Source organism: Pseudopodoces humilis, chromosome 1, assembly GCF_049639895.1.
Source record: "Pseudopodoces humilis isolate 2021_Gansu_Grassland_sample_001 chromosome 1, ASM4963989v1, whole genome shotgun sequence".
Lineage (NCBI taxonomy): Eukaryota > Metazoa > Chordata > Aves > Passeriformes > Paridae > Pseudopodoces > Pseudopodoces humilis.
Genome location: NC_142200.1, coordinates 32,396,208 through 32,419,026, shown reverse-complemented (window position 1 = coordinate 32,419,026; position 22,819 = coordinate 32,396,208). Strand labels below are relative to the sequence as shown.

General features: G+C 39.7%; 1 protein-coding gene across 1 annotated transcript; it reads right to left on the bottom strand.

Moving 5' to 3' along the window:
• Positions 1-5,824: 5,824 nt before the first annotated feature.
• On the bottom strand, positions 5,825-21,080 carry TRAM1 (translocation associated membrane protein 1). Its single transcript, XM_005517103.3, has 11 exons — positions 20,871-21,080; positions 18,012-18,075; positions 17,318-17,439; positions 16,999-17,115; positions 16,036-16,094; positions 15,552-15,636; positions 12,925-12,995; positions 12,731-12,835; positions 12,049-12,192; positions 10,984-11,144; positions 5,825-7,787 (listed from the first exon to the last, which is right to left on the bottom strand). Exons 1-11 carry the CDS (start codon positions 20,991-20,993, stop codon positions 7,714-7,716), a joined length of 1,125 nt encoding a protein of 374 aa, XP_005517160.2. The 5' UTR covers positions 20,994-21,080; the 3' UTR covers positions 5,825-7,713.
• Positions 21,081-22,819: the final 1,739 nt, after the last annotated feature.

Genomic DNA, 22,819 nt, shown 5'->3' with positions numbered 1-22,819 from the left:
TGTTCCCTCAGCCAGTAGTGAGGAAGTAGATTCTTGCCAAATTAGGACACCTTCCAAGCCCTGCACAATATAACACAGGTTTTAGTACCATGTCAAAACTACAGACAGATTGGTCTAATTTAATCCAATGCATTGTTTTCTGAGTTACAGCAGAAATGCTTCTTAAAAGACAACAAGTGATTTTCTCTGAAAGTGCAGAAAAAAAGCGGGTCTTTGGAGAAATTCTTGCTGGCTACCAGTGACCCGGAGTCAAACGCAGCTGTCACAGCCTTTGGTGGCCTCTAGTGGCTGTTTTGTCCGCATCCCAAACTCATCACATGATTTGACTGCCAAGAGCCCATCTGCTCCGCTTCCCAGCCCTACTTGCTGGATCACTCCAAACCTGGCATCAGAGTGAGACGACGATATCGCGAGGGGCAGGAGGGGAAAGATAAAGTAGGAGTTGTTACAATCTTCTTAGATGCCATGTACCCATCAAGATCTACCTGTCCTCACCACCTACAGTAGACTTCCTGTCACCTGACAGGTATAAACAGTGGCAAGGTAGTTCTTGTTCTTGAAATTATGTTTTCCATTGATTTTCTAACACAATTTCTTTTTAAGCCACAGCTTAAGCTGTGATGTCCAACAATGAAGTCAAGAATAAGATGTGTCTTCATGAAAGATTAATCTTCACTTAACATTGTTTTTCAATTAGTTTGAGGATTTAAAACTTACAAACACGGGTCTTTAAGAACAAAATACTCAAGTAGTTCAACAGTTCTTCAAAAGCAACAATTTGATATGAAGTGAATGTAGAGCTCAGGGGAGCTGTAGACATCCCCTCTACAATGTATCAAATCAAACCTAATGGAAAGTAACATTCACAGTAAAAGTCTTCTAAAAGCAGTCTAACTTTCCCCAAGTTGGGTACAGTTCTCAGATCCCACCACACTGTCAAATCACCAACAAAGCATTGTGGTGATCAGATCAGCTCTGAACCCATCGATCAATTTCAGATTGGATGAAATTTTGCTCTTCTGTATCAGGGAAGCTGAAGTCTACAAAGGCTTTAAAAGCTGTTCAACTGAAGGGAGTGGAGACACTGGAATAACAAGTTCCCATTCTGCACCAGACACTGCCCAGCAAAGGACTCTGTGTTCTCCAAGTTCATGGTTACTCTCAAACTCGAAAGCGCTACTCAAAGGACACAAAATGCTGCACAAACATTACAGCAAACCTCCTTCTCACGAGGGAGGGCCAATGCAGTTTCTGAAGCTGACAGAATGTCTGAAAACCAGACCTGAACTCCCAATAATTTTGTGCAAGTTCCAGCTCCAGCCCAAGTTACAAGCCATTTCTCTTCAGCCTAAGCAGATTTCCTGTCTCTGGTGTTCACTGGTTCAAGTGAATGGCCCCAGACAAAACACTGTATTTGCCTTTGAGCAGTATCTCCCTTATGCTGCTGGATCGTAAGCAAGGCCAGAAGCAATCTACATGCTTCCATTTTTGTAACAGACTATTCAAGCACAGTTTTAATTCAATACTCTTTATTATGATATCCAGGAAAACAATAACAAGGTGATTGCTTATTACAGCTTCCACAGACCGGGGCTCCAGACCTCATTGTCCTGGGTACACACACGCGCACGCACACACACGCACAAAGGACAACTCTTGCCACGAGAACTTACAATCTACATAAATGAAACAAAGATAATGATTAACCAAGAAACAAAGAGGAGGAATCACCTGCGTGAGAACATGAGTTAAGTTTTGGCTTGGTTTCTAGTCTGGAGCTCAAGAGTTGAAATTCCTACCCTGTTATGGTATTCTTGTCACCATGGGCTGAATATTTATCTGTTGATTACAGTGCAAGATACAGTCTTCAACATTTAAAAACAAATATAAGGAGACACAAAGCTCTAGACCATAATTTTTCAAGTGGTATACAGCAAAACTACAGTCTAGAGATTCAGAGATCTTAGGTGCCCAGTGTCCTAAGTGAGAAAGGCAGGGAGAGTAAACTGCAATATGCAAAGCAAAACCATCCAGGAATATCAACTTCTGTTAAACCAGACTGACTAACTTATTTTTTTTTTAATCCAGTATATCAAATTGCCTAACACTCTCATGTCTGGCATGAAGAAGTAACAACTATGCTGTGCTGAACGACAATGCCTGACCTACAATGTTAACCACAATAAATACGGACAAAGAATGAATACTGAAATGCTATTGAATTATAAAGCTACACTTTAACTGCTCTGATTCTGCAAAAAGTTTCAAACACAAAAAGAAGTAAAAGGAGCTGTCATTTCTGGCACTCACATCACAGGCTTGCCATCCTTGAGCTGGATAAAACTAAAGTATCTGCAGAAACCTAAAATAAAAGTGACAGGACACATAGAAAGAGATCAAGAGCAAGTGTATTGGATTCAAAACTAGGCCGTATGCTTTTTTTTTTTTAAACCAGAAATAAGAGTTGTTGCCTTTTGAATTGGCAACATCAAAAGAACTTCTCTAAGAGGCAGAAAGCAGACAGCCTACTGCTGCTGCAGCCCAGCACTCCTCACCCATTGCTCACCAAAGGGAATGGACAGTTGCAGACGCCAAAAGCAGTCCCATTTCACCCGCAGCACTTGCTACGTGGGTGTGAGCTATATCCAAGCTGTTTTGCAATTTATTCATCCTAAAGAGTTTCAGTTCCCATTGAGCAGGTTCTGCTGACACTCAACATATTGACGTGCTTATTTCTTTTGCACGTCTGATCCAGAAACACTCCAGCACTGATCCTATTTTAGTTCTGGAGAGCACACAAAATTCCTTATTGTATACAGATTTAGGGTTATCAGATCCAAAACTGAGTAGTTCAGGGAGCAGTGTGAAGAGGGGATACTCACCAGACATCCACCACAACAACTTACGATATATAAAACAACCCCAATAACAAACCGACAAGCATGGGCTAATCCAGTGCTCAAAAGATAATCCACAGCTCACAATGTAAGAAATTCAAATATGATGAACAGATGATAACTGACGTCAGTCCTTTGAAGTCTTTCTTTTTAAAGGATTTTCTAAATATTCCCCAAGCCCTCATTTTGTAGGACATTTTTGTACCCTGCACCAGAAATAACCTAAATATTTGCATAACAAGATTCAGGCATTAAACCACAGGCCCCCCCTCCACACACCATCTCTGTATGCAGGCTCCCACCAGCCTGTAAATGTTACAAACATCACCACTGTCTCTATTTTGTGTTCAAGTCCCTTCAATACTGACATTTTCCAGCGAGAACAATTAGGACAGCAATGATTGCCACTGCAAAGGGGGCCTATTGAAACTGCCGATCTCCAACACTTAAAACACAGGCCCAAAGGGCTGAGTCACAAATGGAACCAAACCCAAGTATGACCTAGGAATCAGCTGGTGAACTTCCTGAAAACAGGAAAACAAAATAAGAGAAACCGAACAATCCTCCCTTCCATGTGCCAAGACACGCATGCAGTGTCAATTTACAATTCTTGCAAAGCTCTCTGGAAGACCTCTTCCAGTACACAAAGGGTTGATGTGTAGAAAAAAAATAAAATCTCACACCAAAAAAGCAAAAAACCCATAGCTTCCTGGCTGTTAAGGAAAGTATTGTTTGTTTGATCCAGGACAATCTACATTTTCAGAATCCCTATTTCTATACTGCCAGTATCCTCTTGCACTGCTTGGAAACCCCAATGACAGATAAAAGGTATCTCAGTACAGTAAACCACAATGAGTATTTCCCCTTCCCCCACAAGATCTGAAAAAATCCATTAATATTTAATGGATTTGGCATGTAGGAACTACCAGAGAGACCAGGTCCCTCCTGGGACTGGTGACTGGAAGCCTTTAAAGATCTCCCACACTGTAATCTAGTGTAATTTTTAAGCAACATGCTGCTTGTTGAAAGAAAGGGGCAGCTGCCTTAGACCCTGATTGATCTTTACCCTGCAACTTTTCTTCTTGCACATAATTCTTCTTCTTATACATAATTACTTGTAAAACTCTGGGGTTACTATTAGGCAACTAACCCAATGAAAAAAAACCAAACATGCTTGTTTTCAGGTGTACCAGCTCCCTGGTCTAGCTCACCATGCAAACAGAAAGGCTTGCTAGCTAAGGCAAGGGACAGAGCCACAATTCCGGCAGCAATCCACATTACTTTCAGGCTAGCATGGCTATGGAAATCCTCCCCTTTCCTTTCCTATCAAGTTTTGCCCCCAGCAGAATCAACTCAGATGCAGTCAGTCAGAAATCTTCAAAGAACAAAAAACTGCAGATGTGTATTGACCATTTTTACAGAAATCAAATTACCTATACCAGAGGACCAAGCCCCAGACTGCTTATTTTGATTCTGGGTACTATAACTCATAAACATGACTAAAATTTTCAAAGGAAGAGTATTTAGAAAAAAATACCAACCGCTTACAGATAACTGCTGATTTTCTAAATGCATTATATCCCAACATACATAATTTACCTTCAGCATAAACTAAAGTTAGAAGAAATAGCCTATGCATTTTCTCTGCTCAGCAAATTCCTTCACCATTCCTAAGTCTGGGCATGGGATGACAGTATTTCCAAAGAGTGTTTTCACATTCATGGATGATTCAAGCAGGAGAAATCAGTCTTTTTAACCAGTCAAGGAGAAAGTGTCCAGATGAAAACTTAAACTCTGAAAATTAATTTCAGCTGTTCTGCATTCTTTGGTTGTACTTTGAAATTAAATATAATCACTTTAAAAGTAAAACACTGGTTTTGAGAGAATATTCTGGCACATAAACACATATTTGAGGGTCAAAAAAGGCTTGAAATCATCTGCTATTAAATCTTTTTTTTTTTTTTTATTGTCAAGAGTTTTGACAAGATGGGGCAAAGAGAAAGAGGTTTAAGAGAAAAAAAAAACCCAACCAAACAAACCCTATCCACTGTCTGTGTAATTATTCAATCCAAATCCATCTAAATGGACAAAGCTTTCTCTTTGTGGGACCTGCTAATTGATGAGGATAAATTAACTACTGCCTATTTTATTTGGCATAGGATATAATGAACTCAGTCATTTCCATTTCTAATTTTCTTGATGCCATAATTAAGAAAACATGATTAGGCAACTAATCTCCTTCCATCTTACTGAATCCCAGATTACAAGCAAAGAGCCAAAAATGCAATAACATTTGAAAATCAATTTTAAGCAATTCAGAAGAAGCTATCCAGCCAAACAATACTCTTACACTAAAACAAATAATATCAAAATAGAAGTCTCAATATCCTCTAAGTTTATAAGTGTTTCCATCCCAAGGCAGATAATTAAAAATTACTGGTCTTGCCTCATCAAACATGATAAATATGTATTTTTAGTTATGAGAGAAGAGACAGAAAATACTGGCTTCCAATATTTCAACCAAATTCTAGAACAATTGTTGTTACTTTCCATTACTTTGCAGATGCCAACAACTCCTATAAGGCATTGATGAATATTAAGCCATTGTGGAAACAAAAGTGCTTTTGTAAATGTCCAAAGGACAAGAATGTCTGTCCATAAGGCCAAAAGGAGACAAAAAGCAATGTCAGTATTAACAGTCAAGAATATATTCTTCTGAAGTTTTTGGAAATTAACCTGAAGTCTACATTTCAAGACTACTGTGCCAAAGAATGAGGTTTACAATAAATAGTTTGCCTTAGGGAAACAGCTATTACAACCCTCAGACTCCTATAAGTCTTGAAGATCTCAAGAGGTACCTTAAATGCTTACTTCATAATTTGTTTCTCCACCCTTTATGATTCTTTCAGCCCCAGTACAACCAGATATCACAAGCAAACTGATTTAGAGTCCAAGCACCAGACTAGACACTTAAAATTTACCCTCTTTGGTTTAAGGTACAAGTTGAGAGCAAGGCACACAGAATCTGTGAAGGTTTTCCTAGAAACATCAGACACAAAACATGATTTTGAACAAGAAGTATATAATGTACATGATTCTCAAAATTTCCGAGTTCCAGTTTTCCAGTTTCGTGGCCAGATTGGACATTCGCAGCTCTACCCCTTCCAATTGAGACATGGGATACCTACTTCTACTGAAGCAGACTGGGCATATTAGAGGGCACAGAGTTCTCAAGCTAAGCAAGTGTAAGTCTGCCAAGTCCACTTCAGGAGCTGTGAACCAATTACTCGAGAACTGTGACTGTAACCAGATGAAACACTTAATAAATGATACTGTAATAACTCTAAATAGCACTTAACAACTGAAGAATGGATAGTTACTTGTAGTGAGGATTTTGTACTAGAAACCTTTATTCTGAATAGTAAGCAAAATTGAACTCTAGAAAATACAGAATGCAGATTTATAATTTTGTTTGGTATAAACTCAATTATAGTAACAGTTTTTAATTAAAATTATTTTATTTATCAGCTTGATTGCTCATAATTGCTCCTTAATCAATAAGCAGTTCAATACTTGGGTTAACTTGATAGACTAATTCAGCAACTTCTTCTTAAGACTGCAATAACTGTCTCACTCCTTCTCAAGTGAAACAGGTTGAATTATACCCATTACAAAAGTGTACAGAGGAAACATCATCTGCATATTAAACTGGAAAACTAACTGGACAAAGTTTCACATTGAATACAATTATGAAAGATAATGGAAAAATTCTTCAATTTAGATTTTTCCAGTTGTAGCAGAGGTCACAATAAATCAGTTTTAAGAAGCTGTAGCTTTTAAATATTTTTTCATAAAAATATATATAGGAGAAATCAAACTATTTCCTAACAGAGGTGAAACAAAGCAAAGCAGTTAGAATAAAGGAATGTTTCTCATCACTTGATCCATTTATCTAATCCCCTCTTCACAGAGCATTAATTGCCTCCCAAAACAAACACAACACATTGTAACAACCTCCACCCACAAAATCAGACAGACAGGTTTTCCAAGAAGGTCCAACACGCACTAATTCTCCAAGATACGTACACTTCAAAATCACAGACAGAAGTGGACAGTGCTAATCAAACCAACTGTTTCTATGCCCATAGAAACCTCCCTTCTAATTTTCAGGTGCTAAAAACTGTATCTCAAAAAAGTGTTGTGCTCCTCGTAAGAGATTTCTAATCAACAAACAATAAGACTCTGCAACATTTCCAATTAGTTCAGTTTTGTTTTAATTATATGGGGCAATTCTTAGAGCAGACATCGTGCAGCTAGTAACTACCAAATAAAGAGGTCTATTCGTGTGGTCTTGGAATCCCAAATTGAAATGTAAATTTGAGTCAAGGTAATTAACTGAAAACCCAGAGTATCTGAAAATGCATACTATGTTTTTGCTTCAATTTTGCAATACTTCTTGAGGAACTTGGAAAAAGTGAAGTTGGTAGAACAGTATCACCAAGATTACAAAAACTGGAAGGAAATAATACACTGCAACAGTGATCCTCATTAAGTTATTTCATCACAGTAAATATTTAAAAAAGCGTCAATGTTTTTTAAAAAGTGTTGAATCCTCCCCCCAAGTATTTGAAGAGAGATAAACCTTTTTCCTTAGTCAAAATGGTTTTTTAAAAAAAGTTTCTCAAAACAACAGCAATAATCAAAAAACATTAATTGTATTTTCTTTAATCCATAATAACTCTAGTGCTGAAGGGCCATCCATGTAAAAAGCAGATTCTTTGGGGACATTAGTCAATTAACTTAATAAAACCCAGTTTTACGAGGATTTATCCTTCCTGCTGCGAGGCGAGTCTGCTCCGTTTGAGGTCACTGTTCCATTTATTCCATTTTCTAGAAAAAAAAGAAGAAAACACTTTTCAAATACAGTGAGATGCTTTATATATTATTACATTTTTGTGGGTCCTACACAAACAGCCATTAACTTCTTTTCTGATTTACCTTTCTTTTACCTTCTTTGTTAAACCTCTTAATTATCACTCAGAGTGCAACAATAAAATGAAGTTTTTACAACATGCAGTATTTAAAGTTTACTACAATAAATTCCAGTTTCCTAATGTGGCCAGACACTGAAATGTGTGCATTATATATATCTAGACTGAAAATCAAGACCAGTTATGGTATTTTAGGAGATATTCTGTGAAAAAGTGAAGTACAACTTGATGATGAGAGGAGGCAGTTCTGTGAAATTTTGGAGACACGACATAAACACAATTCTCCGCTACAGGGCTTAATTATTTATCCCACCTACCTCATAATTCTTGCTAAAATTACACTCCTTTGCTTGCCTATACAAGCATTTGATACACAGAGGAAATCCTTTATACACAGATATAATTTTTAAAGTATATACTTTAACATACAGAATTCATTTATGTTATGATGAGGATATTTACATGGCTAAGACAGACAGAAGTAAAACACTAATTCAGATTTGCAATGAGTATGTGCAGGTGGAAAGAGTTCAAAGTCAGGCACCTACCTAAGAACAGAAAGCAAGAACATGTTACCAGCTGCAGCTCTCTAGTTCTATCCCACTTCAGGGGTAGAAGACCTCAAGAAGTTTAATCTGTTCAGGTATCACAATGATGATTTTGCTTTTTTTTGACTTTTTGCTAGCAAAAATTCCTCCCAAACCAACAATGCACACACAATCTGTGGATTTATAGTGCATACAACTAGTAAAGTGGAGCAGTGTGATACCATAGGGAATTAAAAGTATCCCCTTTATTCAGTTTCACCACAACCAAGGAAACAGATGTTACCTGACAGTAACTATAATTACAAAGCAGATTTAAAGAGCACAGTGCATAGCCAACTACAATGCTTGCAGCCTAGCACTTCTGCTCTGATTTATATCATTCTGACTTCAAGCAACAGCTGCTGGATTTCTGGGTGCTTTTAAAAAAGTATTTTAAATATATATATTTATATATTTTTAAAAAGGACTGGTTAAATTTATTTTCTCTATCTGCAGATGTGCTGAAGGTCACTAGAGAGTGTGGCCAGGCTACAAAAACAGTTGTTGGCCTCCTGCTTTCTGCCACGACACCCAAATGCTCTCATTTATGCAAACAAGCAAACAAAAAAAAAGTAACCATGAGAAGCACATATGAGCACAAGACCAAACACAGGCCTGAAGAGTCAAAGTCTGTTTGACCACATATCTGGTTGTAAATGAAACCACCATTTTAAGCCTGCATAAGGTGGTCTTTGGATATTTCTGAAAATGTTTGAATTATTTTTAAATAAAGAAACTTAAAAACAATTAATTTGGCCCAAGCCAGCTAACTGAAATCATATTTTCTTAAACAGTTCAGGTAAAACAAAGAACATGAATCAGCATGTGGCTGGATACCCCACCTACATCATCAGTAGGATTTTTCTACTGTCATTTCTTGCTTTTGGCATAGACTAAAAGCAAGACATTTTATTGTGCCCTGGTTCCCAAAAAAACATTCAACCACAAAAAAAAAAGAAAGATGTTCTAAACAGTTCAATTGCATATATTACTCTTTCAAAAACAGTGTTTTGCTGCACCCTATGCAAGGGCTCTGACTAGACAACATGAGTATTCAAAACAGAAGAATTTGAATGAACTGAGTTCTTTTATTTCCATTTAAAATAAGGAATAAAATTCTTCAAGACAGGCATAGTTCAATTGTTTTGTGAATTAAACCACAACTCAAATTAACTGACTTTTCCACTATTTGTTTACCACTTGCAAGTCTCCATTGAAGTTGGGTGAAACCCAGCAGATTCACTAAACTACATGAATGAAATAGATTAAGAGATTTTAGAAGCTATTACATTTCTGACTCCCTAATTAAATCACCACCAAGGCACATATTTTAAAATCATTTGACATAAAAGACTTAAATTAAAAAACCCATAGTGAGAAGGCCATGAACATGAAACTCTGATTAAACAGGACACTGACATAGGAAACTACCTTCACTCAATTATAAAAAAAAAAATTCCAACTGGATTTGCAGAGGAAAAAAAAAAACAAACCCCAACACTACACAAAAGCCAAGTTGTGGTAATTATAAACCATTGTAAAGGTAGTCCAGCAGTACTCTAAAACACACAATTTTAATAAAAACAGAAACTTGGGAGAAATAACCAAATTATTGATCTCCCACCACAAATTTCAGTTCTCAGTGCAAATGGTCTTGACACACACTACTTTCAATACATAAGAAAGTGGAACAGGTTGGTAACACATGATTGGGAGCAAAGGATAATGCTGAAGAAAGACTTTGAAACAGCTTCTGCCATTTCAAAAGGGTGTTTTTTCAAGCTAGGAATTTATTCAAGCTAGCAACTAAATACACAGAAGTTGAACTGTTGGTGTGACAGCCATAATGAGGTACCGGGATTAAATTTTTTTCTTTTAAAGAGCACATATTTTTTTCTTGGAGGAAAGAGTATTCTGTTCATCTTTCATACCCTTTTCATAGAAAGGGTGTGACATAATTAAAAAGTTAAACCTGGACTCAGTTCATTTCCAAATGCTTCAACACAGGTTTAGAGTAGTAAGGTGTTATTACCTTTCCTTAAGGAAAAGGAATCAATTTCTGTTTTTTGTAAAAACAGTCCAACACAAAACTTTTTACTGGGTGGATCATCAAGCCATCTCTTTGCTCTAAACCTTCAGAATTTCATGGCAATGAAAAATAAGCTTGAAATCCACTGCAAGAAAATTTTACAAATAAACGTGTAAGAGAACAGATCCAAAATTGAATCTGTTCCCTTTATGTAAGGGAACAAAACATAGGCATGACATACTTTGTTCAAGAAATTAAATTAAAGAAAATAAAAATATCATACAGCATTAACTAAAAAACCCCAGTAATTCCTTAATTTGGGCAGCTAGAAAACCCAACATATATCAGTTTTTCTTAAAAATCTATTTTTCCCACGGTAATATTCATCAATACTGCTTCTGTAGCTGAGTCATCTCACAAGTTAAACACAAAATGCTTTTTTGAGAAGTCAAGGCAACAGAAAAACTGAAACTACAAACCTCTTTCTTTTCTGGAGGTCTTTCCTTTAGCTGATACAAACTTCTTTTTCACTGACTGAGGCTGAGAAGAAGAATGCTCTCTCCACCTCCGAAGCTGGAAATTAATGAACTTCCACATCATAAATGCTTGAGTCATGCAGATGGAGGCCAGCACACTGATTCTAGAAACAAATAATAGGTAAAGTTTTATCAATAAGTTTGCCTCATTAATCAAACAGAAAAGGAAGGTAGAACACCTCAGGTTTTTTGGCAACTTCTACCCACTCCTCCTATGGAGTGGGAGGATGTGGAAAACATCCATTTTCTAAACCAGGAGTTTGCTTGCATAGGGTGACATTGAGCTTAAGCTCAATGATGATCAGATGATCAACACTGGATAGAGTGACAGTGAAATCTTTACCCATCAAAACTGGCAAGCACTAGGTTTCCTCTCCACTGTCTTTCTCAGAATTTCTATCAGGGTACCAGGTAGTAACAGTTGAAAATGGTTCAAGAGTTGCAGCTCAGAGTATCAATTTTGCAAGATAATGCTGACACTGTCAAAGTTTCAGTAACTTCTATTTTCACATTCATAAGAAGGCCAGGCAATTGGATCACACAGCAGCAATAGGAGCCATAATAAAGGCAGAGAAAGAGGCAGTAATCTTTAACCAAGACCAAAGCTGCTCTGGACACAATGCTCTGACCTCTAAGATAAACTCATCGCAATCATATCTAGAATTCAATATACTGAACTTTTTTTAACTAACTTTAAAACATTTGAAAGTAGGGTCTGTAATTGGCTATTCCTTTTAACTCTTCTTGTTTTTTTTCTTTTTTTTTGTTGCTTGGGTTTTTTGTTATCAAAGAAGAGTAACCACTTACAGATTTCTCAGTTGTAGACTAAATTCAGTCAATTAATTTCAAAGCGCCTTAAAAGTTTCTTATATAAGCTATTCCTGTTGATCCCATTGGTTGCATGAAAACACTCATTCAGGATTACTGGCATTAGTGCCTGATCATTAAACTGTGTATTTAACATGGGTTTGCAGCACATGATTAAGAACTGTTCCAGGTTTACTATACCTAACAGCCAGGATATTAAAGTTCCCAGTACTGAAATTCAGCTGCTGATCTTCTGCTCTTGCCAGTCCAAAGCCAAAAGTGAGGACTGAGAGAATCAAGGTGAGAAGCCTTCCCAAAACAAAAAGAACTGCCCACAGTGAAAATCTAGAAATAAAAACACCACAAACACTAAGTAAGTTTTCCATTCAAAACACATGTACTAACAACACAAATGATTACCCTTCACCATGCAAATTTGTTTGAAACGTAAGCACTTACCTAAATACATGATTTTGCACCTATCTTAAATGCATCTTGTATTATGTTATGAAAACTGATTTCAACTAATGGAAAGTGCTTTCCAGTACTACTAGAATAAAAGCACAGTTTTAGTTCCTACAGAGCTGGCTGTATTAGCAATCTATCCTGTTCCTTTCTCTACAAAATTTTTAAAAAACCCACATTCATATATATTGAGAGATTTTATTTCATTTAGTACTGCTACTAATATTTACTTAAATAGGATAAAACAAGATAAAAAGTATACTGATGATTTAGAAATAGAAGTACTAACACTAGTCTGGAGAACTGTGGTCACTTAAGAAATACTGTTTGAACTCCCTTGTAATTTTGGTTTCTGGTTAGTTAAATGCAAAAAGCTCTAAGACAAAGTACACAAATTTTAAAGATAAAGACTATTTACCCTTTCTGGTATTTTTCATCACTGAAGTAGAAAAGACGGGATATGTGGAAAAGAAATTCAACGAAGTAATGCAATACCAGAAGAACAAGTCCAAGATGGGTCAGACTATCAAAATAAATAAAACAAACATTCAGACATTTTGTTAGATATTTAAGGCAGAGAATGGAGTCAGCAAAAGTTTACAACTGACTTACTTCAGGAGATAGGCTCCAGCAATATGAAAGAGGTAAAGTCCAATGTAGACAATCTGGCGAAAAATATCTTCCTATTTGGAAGAAAAAAGTGACCATGTGTTATAGACAATGTTATACAGGATTGTACTATGTTATCTGCTATTACAAACTATTCCCTAGTCTTGGAAATTCTTCTTGGTGTATCAGCTACCTTAATGTGGCCTGGTCTGGCACTGAATTACTCAGCCTGGATCATCCCATTCCACACATAACTTATTGCTCAACTACCAGTAATATTCAGTATCTTACATATGCTACTGTGAGAAATGGCATCAAACATGGAAAGATGTTTTTTAAAAGGATCCACTTTTATTTGTTATGACCACCGTGAATTTATACAAGCTATTACAATACTTATTTTGTATGTATTACTGTATCATCAGATCCTACAGTTCCACATGTTCACTGCCCATCAAATTGTCAGATTGCCACAGAATAAAATAACAGTGTACAAATCAAAATGAAAGGTTTTCCAAGTGTTGACATAAATTTTAAGAATTCAAGGCCATCCAAAATTCTGGCACACTGTTTCTGGCAAATACAGAGAATATTGTTATTAACCAGTCATGCTAAAACACATGGTCCCACTTTAAGCCAGGCTTTAGCCAGCCCTATTAAACTGAACACTTCATGGAGATGAAATAATAAAGAGGAAGACACACAGCGCATGGGAAGCAGATTGTGTCATCTGTGAACAGAGGAACCACTGAAGTATGCCAGATCACAATAAAAATCTCTTTTGGAGTGGTAGTAGCATACATTCAGTTATGCTTAAGAAACTCCTCTTTCTTGGAAAGAGTCTCTAACCTTCAAGAAAGGATCTTTAGCTTTATCAACTTTATCAATTACACATGTAATTAAAAAAGGCCTAAAATTTTAATCTTTCAAGATCTATACTATGTTATTCAATACTCAGTATCAAATCCAACAAACCCACAGAATCAAACAATTATGAGAATAGCAAACATCACACTCATAATACACAAAGAGCAAGAAAACAGGTGAAGAAACACCTACTCTAAATTATCTGAAAGAAAACAAAAAATTAGTTATTAGCCAGTTTGTTCAAGGGGTCCTGGGGTGACAAGAAGGAATAAGGCAAGGAAGCCAAGATGGAAGAGGTTAAGCAGTGGTTAAAGAAATATCAACTATGAGCTTGCTAAAACAAATGAACTATCACTCTTAAACTTAATGCAAAAGTCAGAGGGCACAATTTCAAGCAGTGACCAAGTAAAACACTACTATTCAACATACAGCACTTAGGGCACTTGTGACACCCCTCTTGAAGTTATTTTAAGAAGGATCTCCACACTTGGCTGTCAAGTCAAATTTGAAATTTAAAAAAAAACTGAAGTCAAATTTTTCAATATTTGAAAATATTCACTGACACAATAGGGGAACATCAGCTGCAGTGCATCTGCAAAACAGTATTCATACTGCATCTGAGCAGCATAAAAACACTTCATCTCGTTACTATTTTACTAAGCCTCTTCTAGGCTCCTGTACAAAGATCTGTGGTTATATAACACCTATGTTTCATTTTCTTGAATAAAGCAGAACTGGCAACAGACATGCAGCCTAGTTACAGAGCAACAACAGCCACAGAATGGTTTGGGCTCAAAGACACCTTTGCAGATCACCTAGTCCAGCCTCTACACCATGGGCAGGGACATCTATTGCTTGACCAGTTTGCTCAAAGCCCCCACCCATCCTGACCTTGAGCACCTCAAATGAAAGCAAATTCACAATTTCTCTGGGCATTGTTTTCCAGTATCTCACCATCTTCATCATAAAGAATTTCTTCACATCCACTCTACACCTACCCTCTTTCAAAATCATTGTTCCTTTTCACTACAGACTCCAATAAAAAGTCTCTCTCCATCTTTCTTATAAAGCCCCTGTCAAACAGTGAGAGGTCACAAAGTCTCCCTGAAGCCTTCTCTTCTCCAGGTTGAACAACCCCAACTCCCTCAGCCTGCCTTCATAGTAGGGGTGCTCTAGCCCTCTGTTCATCTTCATGGCCCTCCTCTGGACCCTCTCAAACAGACCCATACCTTGCTTGCGCTGGGGACCCCAGAGCTGGATGCAGCACTCCAGGAGCTGTCTCACCAGAGCAGAGTAGAGGGGCAGAATCCCTTCCCTCTACCAGCTGGTCACTGGTAATGCAGCCCAGGTGACACCTGGTATTTTGGGGTGCAAAGGTACATTGCCAGCTCATGTCCCATTTTCACCCACGCATTTAAATGCTATTTAGATCAAATCCCAGATTGTCATACTCCTTTGATGTATAGAATTATTCACAGTTTATATTCTACACCTATATCATGAGTCATGAAGCAACTGTGATTTCAATGAACCTCTTCAAACCATCAATTCTGAGAAACAAATGAATAAACAAAATAGTTGAAAAGAAAATCTCACAATCACTTACTCTGCTGAAAGGGAAAATTCTTTCAGTGGATGACAAACACCACTAATTTTTATTTACACAACAGATATTTAGCAATTTTATTGCAATTAGGGTTTAACTGAAAAAGAAAAAAAGCCACTTTGCTCTGGAGTTCCTCCCATTTATGTTTTGAACTTACTTTTTTAGTTTTCTGAAAGTACAGTTCTGGAAAAGCATGAAACCAGTATGCCAACTGTAAGATGTAGAAAAACTTCATTTGAAACCTGTACAATACAGCAAGAATTGAAGAATATTATTATGAATGAACTTAAAACATTTCAAACATTTCAGAAACTTCTAGTGAACTCATTTTATCACTCTCTCTTAAAGAAAGAAAAAATACAGATCCTTCATGCCAGCAAAGTCTAAACTAATATTTTTAATAACAAAATCAATAAGACAAAGCTTGCAAAAATGAAATTATTTAAGTAATAGCCTACATAAAAAGAACTTTGTATGCTACAAGTTGTCAAAGAATCGAACCCACATAAATACGACCAAAAATACTTTAGTGACTAATATAGTTTTACAACTACTTATTCTACACAGATTATTCATGACACACCCTAGGCTTAAAACACTCCCTCCTCTCCCCCAGCAACCCTGTAAGGAGGAGGCCTTACGGAATCAGAGTGTGCGGATAGTCCCTCCACAGAGAGGTTGGATCTGATATATAGTTCTCCTAAGAAAAAGAAAAGAACAAACAAAAAACCTCAGTAAATGCTCTAAGATGTTACTTTCTAGTTAGAAATAATGACTGGACATACATGCATGCATTTATGTACATGTACATGTGTACACACAAAAATACATTTACATCTACAAGTAAAAGCTGCAGATCTATAAATTTTCTTTTATTAAAATTCCCGAGAAATCACAAATAAACAAAACCAAACCAACCCAGAAAACAAATCCCCAAAACAAAAGACAGTTGCACTGGCTTATGAAAATAAAAAGCAACCAAACAATTCAAGTGATTATTCAAGACAGAATGTCCTTATGAGATGGAAATTATTCCAGGATTACTACAGCCACAAATCTTCACTTGTAAACTGCTGAAAAGCTTTGAAATTGACTAAGAGAAGGAAAGGTTTTCCAGGAGTTATAATGTTAAAATTAAAAAAAAAAAGAAGAAAGAAAAAGAAAAGGTAGTCTTCCCTTTCTATGAGCTAAGCTCATACACATCCAGCCACTAGCAAAGAGTAAGTCACCTAAAAGCCTGAGGTTACAGCAATCCGCCATATATCCATTCCCTAGGCTTCAGAATGCCATGTATGATGTTTTCTAAACATTTATTTTGTTAATAAACCAACACCAAAAGCCTTCAGAGAATGAAACACCATAATAAAGTTAAATAATTTTCTCTTATTCAGTTTGACAGTAAATCAACTCAAGACTGAGCAACAGTAATACAACTGAATTTATACTCAGTTATGACTACAACTCACACAGAATCCTTAAACTTGTCCCCACTTTAATATTAAAACTGGCTACAATCAGAAAAATAACCCCAAACCGTATTTATCATCAACATAAGTGAATTTTCTGAAATCTCATGATACAAATAGAAGAGAAAGCATACTTACAGAGACAAGAATACTCGTTCCCCAAACACAGGAGAAAAGGTAGAATGCACTAAGCTGCCCAGACTCATTGAACTTGCTATGCTTTGTTTTTGAAAAGTGCATTTTCCTGTTAATTTTCTGAAATGAAAGTCCACTGTTATTTATATGCTGCAGTACTTCACATTTATTTGGTAATTGCATTAGAGTATCTAAAAGTTTTAATGTATGTTTTTACAATTAAAAATTTTAATACGGAAGTATACTTTCAAGTTAATAGTTTTAAAGTCTAATTAAAACCAGACAATTATCTTGATGAAAGGAATTAATATTTTGTACTTACATCCAGTACATACTCTTGAATTATAGCATGTATGATTATTGCTACAAGCATGTAAAAGAAAATTGTAGCCAAGTCTTTGATGCCATAGTAATAGAGAGAGATTGTTTCTGCAGATTGTTCTTCTGAAAGACAAACAGAATTAACTGTTAGGCACCAACACAGTTTAATGGTTCATACATTTATTTCTCAGAGTGAAACCTTTCAGAAAGAAATAGCTTGTAGTCAGCTGGACAAATAAATAAAAATCAAATTAAATTGCCACCATGAACACTAGACTGTTTATAGTTATCTTTTCCATCATACCACAAACTCAATTTGACTCTGGAAAGATGCTATAAAACTAAAAACTTAAATGCACTTAGGAATCTTACCCAAATGCACTGAAAGTGGACAATAAAAATATGTTAAACTATCACCACACGCTGACTATTAAAGATGATCACCTGCAATGCCAGAGTAAGAACTCATGTGAACTTATCTACCAGTCAGATGGTGTTTTGGCACTAATGACGAATCCAGCAGAACAGAAACACTGTCTTTAACTTAATTAGTTAACAGTGTTTTAATAAAAATGAAGTGAAATCCTTGCAAGCTGCTCATTGTCTATTAAAATTGACAAGTTCCCTTCCTGCCAAGTCTGGCATACTAATACTGTCTGTGATACACTGTCTCCTAACTCCTGCAAGATACATACCTGTGGCAGGAATGGTAACATTATACTGAAGTGTAACAAAAATGACGGCTGCTTTTGCTGTAATCTGAAACAGAAAAAAAAGCAAATGTGCTGCAAATTCTCACGGAAATAAACTACATTAAACTGAAAACATTCGCCCGCGGTTTTGGCACCCTAACCCACCACGTCTGTCTCCTCTCAAAAAACTGACCAGCTCCCATTATCTCAGCACTGCACCTGACTTTCCAAGGGCAGCACACATGGTGTGGTCTCCATAGGTTTGTTACAGAATACTCAACCTGCCAAACTAAAGATCCTTGAAAAGGTTACTTACAAACAACCATTCCTACAACACTAAAATAAAAACACATGCTACAATTCAGTCTTTAGTCCATACTGTATTATTACATTAACGGAATGTGCAATATCACCGAGTCCCTAGACCATGATGCATTCAGCAGTGGCTGAGAATAAACTTTATTTAAAAGTACTTTTTTTACTTGACAAAATTTGGAAGTCAGTTATCATATTCATAAATCTGTGGGTGATCTGAAAAGTGTGGACAGGGAAGGAAAAAAGGCACAAACAAAAGAAAACTATTTCAGGCCAGTGGGATACCAACTCAGCACAATTAGCATTCTTTTGACCCTGGGGATCCTTTGTCAAGAAGCATAAAACAAATGAAATTAAATTTAGCAGTAGTGGTACTACCCCTTTATGATGAGCTGCAAGAAAACCTAGAAAGAATAAAAACAAATTGAAGAGAAGATGCTGTCATAATGGCTTTCTTTAGGGGCCGGGGTGGGGATATTCTAAAACCCCTAATGTATAAGATAGAGTACAAGTTCTTATTTGTAAATAAGCAGAAAATAATTTTTTACTATAACACATCTTTGTTGAATCCCAACATGAATCAACATGCCCTAAATGAGAGGGAAAAATAATTGTGCTTTACCATATCATGATCAGATGGTTTCTCATTGCTGTAAAAGCCCAGCATCTATCTGGTAATTACTAGGGTTGACAAAAAACCCAAGCTCCTTTAGGAGCCCTGGAAGGATCTGTTGAGCATCTGAAGATAATGACTAGGTTAATGCTAGTATTAATTATTCACAGGAAGTGAGATCTTTAAAACCAATGTTTCGTCAACAAGCCCTAGATTTTCTATGAAACCCTGAATACGTGGCAGGCTGTCCAGACTATGTAACTTCAGGGAATCCAACTATTTTGCTCAAAGTAGCGAAGTTGCCTCGGGCTCCCTATTCATCAAGGGAGCCCTCAGAGGACAATTCAAAACAGTACTCAATTCTGAACTGCCCTTTGAAGGCTCTGTCAGCTACTCTCTTGTATTGGAATTGTACAAGTCAGGCAGTGTAAACACCTTACCATACCAACATTAACTGCAGCAAGTGACATCAAGTACCTATATCAAAGCATTTAAAACATTGCAACATATCACATCTGTACCAACAATGACACATGGCCTTTTTACACCGGGTTAGAAAACACAGTGGGTTAAGAAAAACTGGAAACAGAAGAATTCTTCACATTCAATCCCCCAAAACCACTGACCCTACCAGAAATACTGTTAATACAGTAATCCTGATGTAGGTACAAAAAGTAGCAATTTAGGTTTACCTCTTTAACTTCATTCCCCAGAAAATCACCATATATAACAGTTGTCTTGGTGATTTTTGATAGCAAACCCAAACACAACAGAGTAGCAGGTCTGCCCTGTTTTCACTTTCTATCTATCTATCTATCTACTTCTTAACTCCACTAGCCTTTAGTGCTGAGCTGTACCATCAGCTGGACCAAACCATCCTGAAAACCGTCACTATAACAAAAAGGTCCACAACCCTTAACAAATGTCTAAAATAAATGCCTGAACAAATGCCTAAAATACCAGAAACATTTGGTCAACGGTGTCTTAATTTCATGACCAGTGATCTTAGATCACTGATAACATTTTGGCAGTCACACAGGTAAGTTACCTTCCCAGCGCCAAAAAGGCACGTTTTAAAGCACCCGCATTCAACATGGGGGCCCAGGGAGCGGAGGGCCTGCAGCAGGGCCGGCCCTCAGGCCGGAGGGAGAGCTCCCCTCTGCCGCTGCCAAACCTCGGCGCATCTCGGAGGCGGGAGGAAGCGGCGCGGGTGCCCAGCCCAGCCGCCGGGAGCCCCGGGATGCTCGGCGGGCGGTGCGGGGCCGCGGGCAGGGGGGACCCGGGCAGGGGGGACCCGAGCGGCGGCCGTAAGGACACGTCACCGCTGCCTTCCCTTCCCGCCGCGCCGCCCGCCGGGAGCCGTAGTGCCGGCGGGGCCCGGCGGGGCCGCGCACACAAAGAGCGGGGGATCGGCTGTGGCGGCCGGGCCTCGCCCCCCGCCCCCTCCCCCCCGTGCCGGGCACTCCTCCCTCCCTCCCCGGCTGCCACGTAACCCCGCCGCCCGCAGGAACTGCCGCCGCCGCGGCGGGCAGCGCGCCGCCCCGCTCCCGGCCCCGCACGGCCTCCAGCCCGCGGCGGCGGGGAAGCGACACCCGGGTCCCCGCGGTAGCGCCTGTCCGAGCCGAACCGGGGAGAAGGGCGTTCCCCTCAGGGAAGCGGGGATGCGCCGCGGGAAGGGCGCCCGCGGTGGTTCTCGGGCGGGGCGGGGGTCGGCTCCCGTCCCCGCGTACAGCGGGTCGGGCGTGGGCCGGAGGGCAGGTGCGCCGGGAGGCGGCGGCGCCGACCAGGGGCAGCCTCAGGGCTCCGCCGCAGCTCGCACAGCCTCCTTGCCGCCACGGCACTCCCGCGCCCTCCCTCCCCTCCAGCACCGAGAGCCATCAGAATGGGAGGAAGCGGGAAGAGGACCCCCGGCGGGGGCGTCGGCGCCGCCTCACCTCGAACATGAGCCCCAGCAGGAAGATCATGGCCATGCAGGACACGATGTCCGCATGGTTCTGCACGATGAACTCGTGGCTCAGCACCGGCGGGTTCTTGTTGCTCTTCTTGCGGATCGCCATGGCGGGCCGGGAGCTGGGCGCCGCCGCCGCCGCCTCCCCGCTGCCAGCACAGCTCCTCTGGCCGCGGCCAGGAAGAGGCGGAGGGGAGGAGGCGGCCGCGCAGCCGGGAATGGCAGCGCCCCCGCCGCGCTTCCCCGCCCCGCTGCGGCAGCGCCCCTGCCGGCCGGCGGCGCCTCCGCCCGCGCTCCGCCCGCCGGGGCGGCGAGGGCAGCGCCCGCCAGTTCAAACCCACCAACCCGGGCCGCGGCGTGCCCGGGGCTTGCCAGCGCAGCCCGCGGCTGTTCTCGTCAGCTTGTCAGCACAGCCCAGCCCAGCCTAGTTGAGCCGAGCCGTGCCGTGGCACCCGGGCAGCGGTGCCCTGTCCCTGGCAATGCCGGTCAGATATTCGCTAGCGGTACCCGAAGCCCGCGCTGGGCACCGGCCAGCTTCACTCTCCTGCCGAGGCAGCGGCTACAGCAAGTGACCGTGGGTGTCCTCCGGGATCGCGACCTAACAGGGCGGGCTGGCCCTGGTTCGGGTCGTGGCGAGGAGCCGGCCCGGACTCCAGTGCTCCCCGGCATCCCCCGCTGTCCAGATTCACCATTGATATCTCTCTCCTCCACCGGGGGTTCTAGCTAAGCCTGGTTGCCGCCAGACCTCTGGGTCCCAGCCAGCTGGGCTCCCGGAAAGCGTGCGGAGGCCGCGCTGGCTGAGCTCGTTGTGGGTGAGACCGAGTGGCAGCCGCAAGGCGCAGGTGTCCCCGCGCCGGCCACCGCCACTCCGCTCACACGGTACCGTGTAGCCAGAAAGAACAGTAACAAGACATCCTATTCCAAGAAAGCACACGGGAAGAAAACTAACCGTGAAGTGCAGAGCGAAGAGACAGAGAAGCTAGATGTGGATTTAAAAAACCAACCCAATAACAGAAGGCTCTTGTCAGGTTAAAACGATGAACGAAGAGATCTGAGAAGTCAACGTTGATGCGGTGCTGATCCAGGCTGAATTCAGGTCCTTCAACCCTCACAAAATTCATGCCATCTTTATTTATTAAAGCTTCTGTTAGGAAGTGGATACATGGAAATTAAATATAAAGAAACTGAACTAGTTTACAGAATGTAACACTGTTGTCAGAATGGCTTTTGCTGCCGCCAGCTTATGAATATTCATACTCACCGTGCAAGAAATTAAGGTGTAGCTATTTGGTATTGCTTTGCTTTGCCAGAATTGAGAGCGTGCACCAAATTCATTGTGTGAGCTGTTTTAAATAGGTTGATTTCCTCCAGCTGTATGGAGCAGCGGCTCATGGAACAGACTGATCAGCGTAAGAGCAGGTTTTTCAGCTATGGAACACCTTCATCAGCTGTGTAGAGGCTCACAGGTTTTCTTCTGGGAATTTATAATGAGACAGCTATAGTTGGTGTCTGGAGATGATCCAGGACACTTAAAAATACAGAAAAAGCTACAGAAAAATTTCCCCTCACTGCTGAATATTTTTTTTTAAAGTTTAAACAGGAGGAGCATTCATATTTTAGTCCCAAGATGTTTTGTATTCTAGAAATGCCTTACGCCTCACTGTACCAGTATTGTGTAAATGTAAGGTAAGCAGGACGTTATTTCAACAATTACAGTGTGAAAGTGTATCTCTGATTGTATATTGTATAATCATGGATAGAACATACTGTACCTGTGAAATTTGAAAACTGGACTCCTTTTTGCAATATAAGGTTGCATCTATTTCCCACATCAGACTTAAAAGAAATCAGGTCATCTCATCTCTGCAGAACATAACAAACAGGACTTAACTGGGACAAGACAGGCTTTCCTCAAGCTTTAATCAGCAAGTGCCT